Source organism: Ovis canadensis, chromosome 14 (genome assembly GCF_042477335.2).
Source record: "Ovis canadensis isolate MfBH-ARS-UI-01 breed Bighorn chromosome 14, ARS-UI_OviCan_v2, whole genome shotgun sequence".
Classification (NCBI taxonomy): Eukaryota; Metazoa; Chordata; class Mammalia; order Artiodactyla; family Bovidae; genus Ovis; species Ovis canadensis.
The window spans coordinates 32250665-32263375 of NC_091258.1; the positions used below are offsets into that span (position 1 = coordinate 32250665).

The following is a 12711-nucleotide window of genomic DNA, read 5'->3' on the forward strand; positions in this document are numbered from 1 at the left end:
CATCACACACATGAACACCATGTACATGTGGTTTGAGATGCACAGTCCTCCCCTTACAGTTTAGCACCTCTGAAGTCAGTGGCATCTTCTCTATTGGCCTGGATCTACGTCGACTTCCTACAGAGAGACTTTACATCTGTGGTGCAAGGTGCCTGAAAGACCTGCATTGAAGCTCTTTACCATGACTTCCTTGCTTGAGGATTTGGGACCACGTTGTGTGTATTTAGATTCCACACCTGGGTGAGTACCAGTTTGCTGTTCAAATTCTAGATTCCCCACTGTCTCTCAATGCAATATTCGATTCACGCTTCAATGTTCCTTTCTATGAAGCAGGTTTATTCCACGTGGACCATTTCATTGGGAGCTAACTCTTTGCTCTCCCAGCTTTTTGTTGGAAACTCCTAATAAACTCCCCATATTGGGCATTTTTTTCTTTCTTAGTGAATATTTGTTGCGTCTGACAGTTGATAGCATTTTATATTTGATGAAGAACTTGTAAAATCTGTATAATCTTTTTTACCATTACAAAAGAATTGCAGCTCTTTTTATTTTTCCATTTACACTTTAATTTTCCACATGTCAAGATTTCCAAGACATCCAATCTCTCCCACTTAAAATAGCTTTCTCCTGGAGTAAATTGAGATATTTGAATCTATGAAAATACACAGATATTTCCTTTATCTGTGTCAGTCTGTATCTAACCTCCAGGAAGGAGCCTGGTTGGGCCACTCCAGGTGTCGCCACGTGGTGTCGCTGTTGAACACCTTCAGTGCAGTTCAGTGAATGTGGGTTGTTCTTGGCTGAGCCAGATCTTGGCTCAGGCCAGTGTGGTGCCCCACACTAAGATTCCCAAGTTACAGCCTCTTTAGTATACCCTGATAAGCTCAGTTACATGGTTTAGGTCTTCAGGGACTACTAATCTGATAGACATACAAGATCTAAACCAGCTTGTATCACTAACTCCTGGCCCTGTGCTGAACCCAGTTATTGGTCTGGAATCCACTTCATTTGGGGACCCCAATCCATTGTCTCTCAAATGGGGAAGTGTTGAGCATTCAATCTCTTCTACCCAGAGTCCCACTTCCCCGCAGGGCTATTTCTACATAATCCAGAAAGGCCATTCAAAGGACAGCTATCTTACAAATGAAAAACCCACCCTAAGGTAGTGATTGCTGGTTCTAGACCAGGACCCTCCAGCCTTTCAATTGTTGACATACAGCCCATCCTGGGGACGAAGCCTTGAGGAGCAGTAGCTGACCTTTTGTTTTGCTGAATTGGGCCGAAACCTGAGAGAAGAGCTAGAACACTTAGGATAGTAGGTGGGGATATTTGCAAGCCAGGTCAAGGAGGGAGGAGGAAAGAGAAGATAGTCTGAAAACCTTAAGAGAGAGGTCTGTGAGGAAACTGATTAAGCTTTGTCTGTGATGGGCAGCCTAAACCTGTCCTCCAGTGGCCTAGAGAAACCCCCCAGCAAGGCAGATATGACTCTCCAGTGTTTCCGCGGCTGGGTTTTTGGTTTTGAGATGGGCCTGGATGGGGCCAGATGGGCCAGATGGGCCTGGCATCAAGAGGACACAGGACACACGCAGAGGCTTTCAAGGACACCAGGGAGCATCTCGTTCAACACAGCAGACCAGGGGTGGGGGGTACACAGGAGCAGAAGAGGGGCCTGTTAAAGTCATGGCCGCAAGCTACAGCCCAAAGTGGCTCGACCGGCTCAAAACCAACCCCAATGAGCCCCTGAGCAATGGCGAGCCCCCTTCTCCAGCTTCCCCAGCAGGCGGCTCAGGACAGGTACTCCTGGACCGTCAGTTCCTTCAGGGTGAAGCCCCGGAGGGCGGGCTTCCGGAGCTGGCTCTCCTCCAGCCTCTTCTGCAGGGATACGAAGTCCTTGCCCAGCAGGTAGGCCAGGCGGGCCATGGCGTCCAGCAGCGGGGCGTAGTAGCGGTGGCCCTCGCGGGCTTGCAGGCACTGCAGGGCCCGCTCCCCGACCGCGAAGGCCTCGGCGGGCCTGTCCAGGTCGCGGTGACACACCAGCATGGCGCACAGGACGGGCACCAGCAGCGCGGGGCAGTGCGCCGTGAGCTTCTCCTGCAGCGGCACCACGCGCATCAGGATGTCCAGGGCCTTGGTGTACTGGCCGGCGCGCAGACAGCCGAAGGCCTCCTTGAGCTCGGGCCGCGTGAGGAAATCGATGAACTCGCGTGAGCGGCGCACGCAGCGGATGGCGTAGAGCAGGCTGAGGTACTCCTTGAGGGCCAGCTTGCGTTCGGAGATCATCTCCTCCGTGAAGTTCCCTATCAGGTGCTTCTTAGGGAAGACCACGTCTTCGATCTCTTCCCGGAAAGTCTTTAGGAGTTTCTTCTGGAGCGTCTCGAAGTCGGAGTAACGCCGTTCCAGGACGGCTTTATTGCTGTCAAAGCTCCCGGTCTGGATGACCACGATCTGGTACACCTGCGGAGAGAGGGAGGGAGCATGCCTTTGACAACAGCCTCACCGCGGGTTTGCAGTGGCCGAGGAGAGTCCGGGAAGTGAAAGAAAGATGATGGCCTCGAAAGCCTGCCCTGGAAACGGGTGATCTTATCTGCGATTCTCTTTTAAATTGGCTGAGCCAGTGAAAGCGAATCATGAATGACAAGAAGTCAACCCGAGAATACCAAAGGAAGACGCGACAGAGGGGGCGGGGGGAGGCATCCTGGGGTAGAAAGTCCGCACAGGAACTCGCCAGGCGCAGCGAGGCTCCTTGGTGTTACAAGGTCAAAACTGAACTGGGAAGCTTGGATGAATACCATTGGTGTTTTCCAAGTGTGGAACTCCTCGGAGATGGTTTTAGGTAATACACTGGCAGTGATATTATATAGATCACCCTGGAAATGGGTGATCGTTAGGCAGTGATATTATATAGTAAGGAAACTATTCTTTTCTCTTCTTTTTCAAGAGGATGCCAATGAAGGCACAGACTGCTTGGGTAATGATTCCAGCCCACCACAGGCTAGTTGTGTGGTTTCAAGTGGGTACTTGAACCTCTCTGAGCCTCAGTTTTCCCATCCATGAAATGAGGATGGGGACCTGGCCTGCCTCACTGGGCGAGGATTAAATGAGTTGACGCGCTGAAGCCATTATGTGCAGTCAGCACCGCGTCAGCTATTATTATTGCTCCAGCCCCTTGCGAGGACTGGGGGGGCAAAGAAAGGTTTGTGTGGCTCTCCCATTGTCACTGACTTCTTGTCTGACACACGCTGAGATTCCATGTTAACAGAGAAAGTGAAAAGTTGTTTAGTCACTCAGTCGTGTCTGATTCTTTGTGACCCGATGAGTGTAGTCCACCGGGCACCTCTGTCCATGGAACTCTCCAGGCCAGAATACTGGAGTGGGTTGCCATGCTCTCCTCCAGGGGATCTTCCCAACCTAGGGATCAAACCCAAGTCTCCCGCCTTACAAGCAGATTCTTTACCATCTGAGCCACCAAGGAAGCCCTTTAACAAAGAAATCAGCCTCAAGCCTAGCTTTCCACTAACCATGATAACCAGCTAAACTTTAATGACAGCCCTGAGCTTTCCTTCTATTTACTTTAATATTGACCTTGTCTTACGCTGGTTTTCCATGTAAGGTATCTCCCTTGGAAATAAATCTATTCATTTTAGAAAGTGATCCACTTTACAGAAAAAAAAAAAACCTAGGTACATAATAATAAAAATTATACAAGGATCTCAAAATCAATGAAGAAGGGATGCAGATGATAATAGCAGGTAACACGGGATTAAACTGGGCCATTTGCTTCTCAGGATAAGGGACCTCGACAGTGCTGAGTGGGAAGTCTCACTGTTGGACTGGTTTTTGCCCGAAGAGCTCTATGAGTTAAAGTGTGTCGATCCATTTCACGGTCTGGGAGACTGAGGCCCCACCAGCCTTTCCCAATGCCAGGAAGGAGGCCATGAAGGCGAGCCATCGCTCTCTGGTCTCTGCTTACCACAAACTTGGAGACTTTCCTCTCCTCGATGCGGGCGGAGGCAATCTCGAAAAGCAGTTTGACGTGCTTCCAGCAACATTTCTGGGCCCGCCAGTACTCCTGCAGCTCGCGCGTGGTCATACTGGAGTTGGAGCTCGGGCTACCCTGGGCCTCTGGAAGCACAAGCACTTAAGGACTGGTACAGGTTGGTGCTCCTTAGGGGCAAGGACTGGGGGAGGAGACTGGGTCTGTCTGGGATGAGCAGAGGGAGTCCAGACGCGCCGGGAATATCCCCCTCCCTCATCCCAAGTCTGGCATCAGCCAGCCTCCTGCACCCAATCCGCCTGAATTCATCCTACCACGGACAACCTGGAACGGCCCATCCTCCCAAGTGGCTTCTTGCTGGGAAATGCAGTGTGCTTGTGGTCTATCGTCTACTTCCAGCCGTCATGAGACCCCATGCTCCACATCCAGCAGGGATGTGGCTGGTTGGTTTCCATCCTCCCCACCAGGCAGGCTGTGGTCCTCGCCAGCCTGCTGAACGCACCCCAGCAGATAGCGCGGGGAGCTGCGAGGCTGCCTGGCTCCAGGCTCAGCTTAGCTGACCCCTCCTTCCTCGCTCATCTCATGTCCCACACTCCCTGCTTTTTCTTGCACATGCCAGTTCTTCTGCCGCAAATGTCATCCCATTTCCCTGCCTGGGAAATAACGGTGAGTCTTAGATTTCACTTGAGTCCTGGGCCATCCTGAGACTCTTGGGAAAGACCGGGATCCTTCTTCCCCCTTAAAAGCACAAGTCACTGTGCATTTTATTTCAAGGGGGCACGTGTCCCGGGAGCCCTTTTCCAAACTCTGTCTTTCAAGACCCAGCCCACATATTGCTTCAGTGGCCCTTTGCTGTTAGAATAAGAGCCTCCCACCTTGTCCGTGTAGCCTTTTCCGGGGCATCTTAAATTGTTTTCTACAGATCTGTTTCCTTACTAAACTTGAAGGCCAGCGAGGTGTTTGACTGATCCTGTTTCCCTCGTGCCTGCATTGGGCCAGGAATGGAGCGGGCGTTCACTGGGCATGTCCTGAAGGGTTGCATGAATATGGCAGACGTTTCCTCCAGGAGGTGGCGCTATAGCAGATACTGTCAGTGCCCGGCCACGCCCCCTTGGTACTCACTAGTCAGGAACTCACTGGCTTCTATTGGAAGCACTTAGGACTTTCCCCTGAGGGCTTCCTCCGGCCATTGCAGTGTATTGTGGAGCATCCGTTGCGGATGAAGGATGGGGCCAGTGGACAGCAGCCTGGCCTCCTTGCCTCCAGGTGGGACAGCCCTGAGGTGTACTCCATACGGTCTCCCCGATGATCCCCGTTGGGAGTCACCCGCAGCGGTCACCTTTTCATCCACACCATGTACTGGTTTCCTATACCCTTCCTCGCCTCCCCACTCCCCTGCCAACCTCCTGGATAAACCGCTTGCACCAAATCCTTGTCTCGGTGTGTACTTTGTGATAACCCCAGTTAAGTGAGCTTCCCTGTTTCTTGTAGCCTCCACTGAAGTATCCACATTTGTATTTCAAATGTCTTCAAATGTCTATGCCCTCCACCAAGCCCCAGTCTTCAAGCTCACCTAAGTGGTCCTCAGGTCCTGGACGTGGGAGGTCTGGGCGGGGGGCTGATGCTTTCGGCGTGGTACCTGCCATGTCCTGGGATATGGGTCCTGTCCACCCAGGGTTCCCAGGATGCTTGTAACTTGCCATGCTCTAAGGCTGCCAGGAAAACAAGAGAGAGCAGTGAGTGCCCACTCATGTTGAGTGTCCTTGTGGGTATTGGGGTGTCACTTCTGAGCCCTCCACTGCCCACCTAGCCCTTTGACCAACTGACAGGTGCTAAACCTAGGTCAGGCCCTTTCCTGGACTGATCAGTCCAAGGCTGAGCAGAACCTTCTCTTATTGTTAGGGTCCTTATACTATCAAGTTACTCTGAATTTTAAATGATGTGATTTCAAGCAAAGGTAATGGCTTTGATGACAAATCAAGAGGAAGACACTGGCTTGCGCAGAAAAATGTGCCAGTACTCCATATTATGTTACATGTGCAAATGAAATTTGTGTCCAAAACAGGGAGACTGGCATATATCCTTCCCTTCTCTCTCTCTCTCTCTCTCTAAGCAAACATTTACCAACAACTTGTTATAGCTACTTCATACACACGCAGGTTCTTCCATCCACTATTTGATTTAATACCCACACTAGTTTGTCACAGAGCTTCCCTAGTGGCTCTGACAGTAAAGAATCTGCCTGTCATGCAGGGGACCCAGGTTCGATCCCTGGGAAGATCCCCGGGAGAAGGAGATGACTACCTACTCCAATATTCTTGCCTGGAGAACCCCATGGACAGAGGAGCCTGGTGGGCTACAGTCTATAGGGTCGCAAAGAGTCGGACACGGCTGAGCGACTAACGCAACACAAGATAATCTTGTCATGACTTCAGTAACAGATGAGGAAACTGAGGTTTAGTCTGAGGTCATGTAGTTAGTGAGTGTGCCCAACCAGCAAAGCCTCATGCTCGTGACATGCAAGCGTCACACCCTGCATTCAGTACGCACTCTCTCACTTCATCTGAATCTGTGCGTGGTGGGAGTTTCTCATCTCCATGATATGACTAAGGAACTGAGACTTAAGAGTTGCCAGGATCGAGAGCTGGTAAATGGTGGGCAGGACACCAATGCAGGTGGGTCTGCCGTCAGAATCCTCTCCCTGGTACTTAGGGGAGGGTGGGCGGTGGGAGTCCTGGGGTTTAGTTTATGTATAACTATGCTTACCTGGTTTGGGACCCAGGTAAGTGAGCAAGATGAGCTGGTGCCTGGAAGCTATTTAACATTTCTGGGCCTCAGCTACCTATGAAAGGGGCATAATAAGCTTCCTGAGGCTGGTGTGAGGGCTAAGTTGGGCACACCACGCAAAGCTTTAGCTCAGGGCTGTGCAGGTCCCAGGCACCGAATAATGGTCTCTCTTAGTGTCTGACATGTGATAGATGCTCTGGGAAATATTTGAGAAATAAATGACTCTGAATTAATGTGTAAATTGGAATACAATTTAAAATGTTTGAGACAAATTAGAAAAGGGGACAATTAAAACACCAGCTCAGATGGAGTAGCTGGGGTACCACTTAGGCACAGAAATTCCAAACAGAAGGGTGCAGGTGGCCTCATCTCCTTCTTAATATGCTTGGATCCCTTAACACGCTCAATGTCCCTTAACCCTCGGGCGTTCTCCAGGGAGGTCTGTGCTGTTGTCCAGTGGGTAGCTCTCTAGAACCCTCCATCCAGCCTCACCCTAAACAGACAGGAAACTGGAGCACAGAGCAGGGCATGGGTGACCCAGGGCTGCACGTGCTTGAATACCTTATAGTTTTTTCCCCTTAAGGAGTCTTGACCAACTGTGGATCCGTAGGCAAGTTATTTAATTCTAAGTCTCAGTTTTCCAATCTGCGAGCTGTGACTACCCACCCTGTCTTGCTGACAAGATGATAGATGGCGAGGAACAGGTTCTCTATATTCTGGTAGGTGCCCAGGCAAGATAGCAGATGATCCACATGCTGTCTTACCTAAGGGACTTTTGGTAGCCAGGACTCTGGGGGGCTCAGTGATTCCTGTGGGCACTCCTATGCACCTGCCTCAGTTAGCTCATCTGTAAAATGGGTGATGGTGAGGAGAACTGGCCTCAGTGGTCCCTGATCTAGCTCTGCTGTCTTGTTCAGGCAGCTGGTGCTAGGTCAGAAACACTGTTTGCCCAGCGACCCCGTGAGACCCCAGGAATGATGGCCTTGGTGGGGCATTCCACAAAAGATCTGGGAAAGCTGAGCATGAACACAGGCTTAGAATAAAAATCAAATTCAGCAGCCAAAGCTAACTCTTGGAGGTTTCCTTTTATGGGATGGGCTGAGACTGGAAAGTGGCAAGGGCTGCATCCACGGAGGCTCTAGTCCTCAGTTTCCTCATCTATGAAGTGGGGAAAGCAGTCCTGTCACTCCAAAAGCTCTTTGGGGGACAGCTGTATGTGGGGTTCTGTGGGCCCTTCCCTCCCATCTCCCCACCCCACAGAGCAAAGATGTCTAGACTTTACAATAAAATATGACAAGTGTTGGTGCTCTTGGCTTGGGGGCCTGTAAGTGGCCCAGCGGACAGCAGAGTCCCAGCCCCTCCACCATGCAGCTCCCAGGAGCGATCTCCTTGTTCCTTCCCTCCCAGGCACCCTGAGCATCTCCTCTCCCTCCAAGGACCACCCTCCAGGCCGGTCTTCTGATGCTGATGGGCACACAGGGCCCCCTTCAGAGCCCACGCTACCTCTCTGAGGGCCTGCAGGGGGCTTCCCGTCAGGGGTGAGAGGCCAGCAGAGCAAAGCACCCTGGTCTGACCCAGGAAGCAGCAGATCCTGGACCTTGGACGAGCATACTCACGAACGTGAGCGCCCATCACAATTGCAGCTTCCTCGGGGGTGGGGATGGGGGTGGAGGTGTCAAACGCTTGTAAAAAAAGTAGACTTCCTGTTCCAAGTCAGAGAGTCCCATCTATAGGTTCTGGGGTGCGCCCTGGATTCTGCATTTTGATCCAGATCCGAGGGCTGTGCTGAGACAAGTGTTCCCTGACACCACTTTTTGAGAAACACAGGTGTGGTGGCATATTCCCCAGGCTCAAGAAGGGGTGCAGAGGCGCCTGGCACTTCAAAAGGAATTGGGGTGATGGAGGGTCAAGGAGCTGCTCCAGTATGCTAAGGGGAGCCCCTCATATCTGAGGGGAGCCCCGTGTATCTGTCACCAGCCCTACCCCCTCCCACCCTGCCCCCCAGAGGTACCGAGGGCTGGTCACAGGAGGAAGTGGCTCAGGGTCACAAGCGGGCAGAGGCCCGCTGAGCTTGGGATCAGACACTGACCTGAGGCCTCTGGTCCTGCGCGTGTCCAGGGGTCCTGGAGACGTGTCACAGGGCCCCCTTCAGCTCTCCATTCCAAACTCGGGCTGAGCAGGTCAGTGGCTGCCGCTCTGCTAAGTTCTCCGTATGAAAACAGGAAATAGGCTGTGTGACCCGCTCCCTGTCGCCCCTGCTGATTGGCTGATGAGAGACGGTAGGTAATGAACTCGGCTGATAGACTGAGCTGCCCCTCTGGGCAGGATCTGGGAGGCAGTGGCGGGCCTGCATCTCAGTTCCCACAGCCTTGCAGCAGCTTGGCAGACCCTCAGGGTCCTCGACAACCTCTAGCATTTGGACAAAAGCTCTTTAATGTTCATTATCCTACCCTAGTGGAGAAGGAAATGGCAAGCCACTCCAGTATTCTTGCCTGGACAATCCCAATTCTCCTGGACAGAAGAAGCTGGTGGGCTGCAGTCCATGGGGTTGCCTCACAGAGTCAGACACAACTGAAGCGACTTAGCACAGCACGTCCTACCCTAATGAGCTAGGCATGGTGGGGGCCATCCTGCTTCATGGACAGATGAGGCAACTGAGGTTTGGAGCAGAGAGCTGGTGGGATGTGGAGCAGGGCCAGATGAAGGGCGTGGGGGGTTAGATTCATAGTGCCTGTCTCTAGCAGAAGATGCATCCCACACAGCTGATGCAAAGTACCAGGGAGGCCAAACCTCTGGGCAGTGGTGTGATTTATAGCCACAGTGCTGTGGCCAGAGGGCAGGAGGCTGGCGCCAAACAAAAAAAAGTAAAGGCTTGCCAGCACCTCCCCCACCCTCTAAGTCCAGCACGTGTCTCTTCCTCCCCCTCCCCAGTCCTGATTCTGATGGGGGTAAGCTCCTTGCTTTTCTTTGTAATTTATCACCTACTAACAGATCCCCAGACAATAAAGTTTCATTTTACTCACTTTATTTATGTATTAGCTGTGCTTGGTTTTCACTGCTGCGTGGGCTTCTCATCGCCGTGGTTTCTCTGTTGCAGAGCGCAGGCTCTAGGGTGCACAGGCTTCAGTAGCTGTGGTTTCCAGGCTCTAGAGCACAGGCTCAGTGGTTGTGGCACACGGGCTTTGTTGCTCTGCAGCATGTGGGATCTTCCCAGGCCAGGGATCAAACTTGCGTCCCCTGCACTGGCAGGCGGATTCTTTATCACCGAGCCGCTGGAGAAGCTCAGACAACTTTTACTAATTTTTTGAGTTAAAAGCTGAACTACCCATACTGTTTATAAGCTTTGGTTTATACTGTTTATAGGCCTTGTTTCTTTCATTCAGCATTTCTATGGATAAGATTAATCAGTCTGTATGTGTTTAGCTAAAGTTTTTTTTTTTTCATTTTCCCTGCTATATTGCTACATTATTTGAATACCTCAGTATTTATCCTTTTTTTTTTTTTCTGTAGATGCACATTTGGGTGGTTGCTGGTTTGGGCCATCATGATCAGTGCCACTGGGAATATCCTTGCACATTCATCCAAGTGCAGGTATATCTAAATTGAAGTTACTGGGTCTCAGAGTATAAATGGCTTCAACTGTACTCAGTTATACCAAACCCTTTTCCTGAGTGGTTGTGTCATTCTGCAGCCACACCAGCAGTGTAGGAATGTTCTAGAAGTTTCGCATCCTCATGTACATTTAGTATGGTCAGTTTTCTTTTTTTTTTTTCCAGTCATTCCAGTGGGTTTGCAGCGGTATCTCACCATGGTTTTAAGTTGCATTTCCCTTAATGACTGGTGAGTGTGAGCATCTTTTCATTGGCTAATTTGCCATCCTTCTATTGTCTTTGGTGAAAGGCCTGTTCAAGTCCGTGTCTAATTTTTTTTATTGGATTATTTTCCTCCCTGATATCTTTTATGTGATGATTAGGTACATGTGCGTCTCAGTATCATTTCCCATCCTATGGTTTGCATTTGTTCCCTCTATAATGAGGTCCCTTGAGAAACAGAAGTTGCCAACTTTAAAGCGTTCAACCATGTCAATCTTTTCTTTCAATGCCATACCTTGGATATTGTTCAAGCAACGGACTTGAACAGACCTTGGACATTGCTCCTTTATTGTTCTTTATGGTTATTTCTGCAACAGCTGTGAAGCTTAAGATGACGTAAGATGCACAAAGCACTTAGGACGATGCTGGTAACTAGCAAGTAATATACAAACACGAGCAATTTTTGTTATTCTACAAACATTTCTGGTTCGCCTTTCTCATTTAGCGCTGTTGAATACCCTTAGAGAAAGCAGATTTTGTGTGTGTGGTGTGAGGTAGGAGGTCCAATGTGTTTTTCTTTTCCCCTCGTGTTCACCTACTGGCCTTGTTTATTGAAATAAACTGCTCTGCAGCGCCATCGCTGTTATACAGAGAGCATCCACACCTGCAGGGTCTCAGGAGTTGGGTCGTGAATAGCATGCCTCTGGCCTGCTAGCTGGCGAGCCCCGTGGGTGCCGGGCCGTATCTCCCTCAGCCGCACCATCCACTGCCGCAGGGAATGCCTGGTGTATCATGGCGACGTAGGCTCTGTACAGAACGAGGCTGGAACTCCATCTCTTCTCCTCTCGTAGTCCAGTCCTAGGCCTGGGATCTCTGGATGCCAGGGTGGACTCTGAGCCCTTCTCTGCAGCTCTGTGAGCCTCTCACCCAGCAACCAGTAATCGTGGGGAATGAGTGTGTAGAAGCCACTGCTTCCTCTTCTGGGGCAGGGGATGCTCTCTGGAAACCACCAGCCATGCAGGGGTGTCTGACTTGCATAGGAAGGATCTAACTGGACCAGAGTGACCAAGAAAGGCCATGCCTGGCCACCTGCCAGGGGTTGGCTTTTCTCTGCAGGACAGGGCTCTACAAGGTAGAGGACCTCTGTGTGTCTACAAAGACGGACAAGATCCCACTGTCATGGGGGTGGGAGGGGTGACAGGAACGGGCATCCCCCCACTGCAGTTCTGCAACGAGACGGTGAAGAGGGAACGCCGAGAGGCCCTGGGGACTCAGGAAGGGAAGTGCTGGTATCTCAGAGTCTAGGGGTCTCTCCCAGAATTCACACTGCTTGGACCTTTCGCTGGTCTCGCACCACATCCCTCCTAAGCCAGGACCCTCTGTAAGCTGCTGGCTGCTCACTTCTTGACCTCATTCACAGCCCCGCCCCCAGCATCACTTCCCACACAGCTACCCAGCCTGCTTTCTGTTCCTCAAGCGTGCGGCACAGCCTCTGTCCTCGCAATTCCTTTAGCCAGCAATGCCTCGCTCTCGGTCCCTCCCACGACGGGCTCTTCTCTTTTTCATCTCCAGGGGGCAGCGCCATTGTCTCCCCTTTGTGCGGCCCTCCTTGACTCCTCTGTCTGGACCCATCATTGCTTTGCTTACTTGTTTAGTGCCCATCTCGAATGCTTTGATTGCAGGGACTTGGTCTGTGTCAGCATCCTGTCCCCAGGACCCACCGCAGCGTCTGCCACTTAATGGGTGCTCAGTAATTGTGTGCATGAATGAATGAGTGTGCAGAGACTGGTCTGTGACTCGTGACTCACTGTGAAACCTGAGCAGGCCACCAACCTCTCTGAATGTCAGTTACTCTAACTGCAACGTGAGATTAAATTAACGGTCTCTCAGCACCAAAGCATTCCACATTGGGCAAATAATTGAACACTGCAACCTACTACTCACTGCTGCTCTGGGTGTGTGACAAGCTTGGGACGCCAACACCGAAACATCTCAGAGAGGCAGTAATGAGCTGTGGCCTGAGCAAGAGCTTAGTTCCTCGACCAGGAATTGAACCTGGGTGGCCTGGATGAGGGATTTGATTTAGGCCATACTTGAAGGGTCTAGTGGTTTTCCCCA

General features: G+C 51.2%; 1 protein-coding gene across 1 annotated transcript; it reads right to left on the reverse strand.

Annotated features, from left to right (window-relative positions):
* Window positions 1-542: 542 nt before the first annotated feature.
* On the reverse strand, window positions 543-9047 carry SNX20 (sorting nexin 20). Its single transcript, XM_069552752.1, has 4 exons — window positions 8871-9047; window positions 5568-5706; window positions 3971-4122; window positions 543-2454 (listed from the first exon to the last, which is right to left on the reverse strand). The coding sequence occupies exons 2-4, from the start codon at window positions 5695-5697 to the stop codon at window positions 1786-1788; spliced, it is 951 nt and encodes a 316-aa protein (XP_069408853.1). The 5' UTR covers window positions 5698-5706; window positions 8871-9047; the 3' UTR covers window positions 543-1785.
* Between the last annotated feature and the right edge of the window lie 3664 nt (window positions 9048-12711).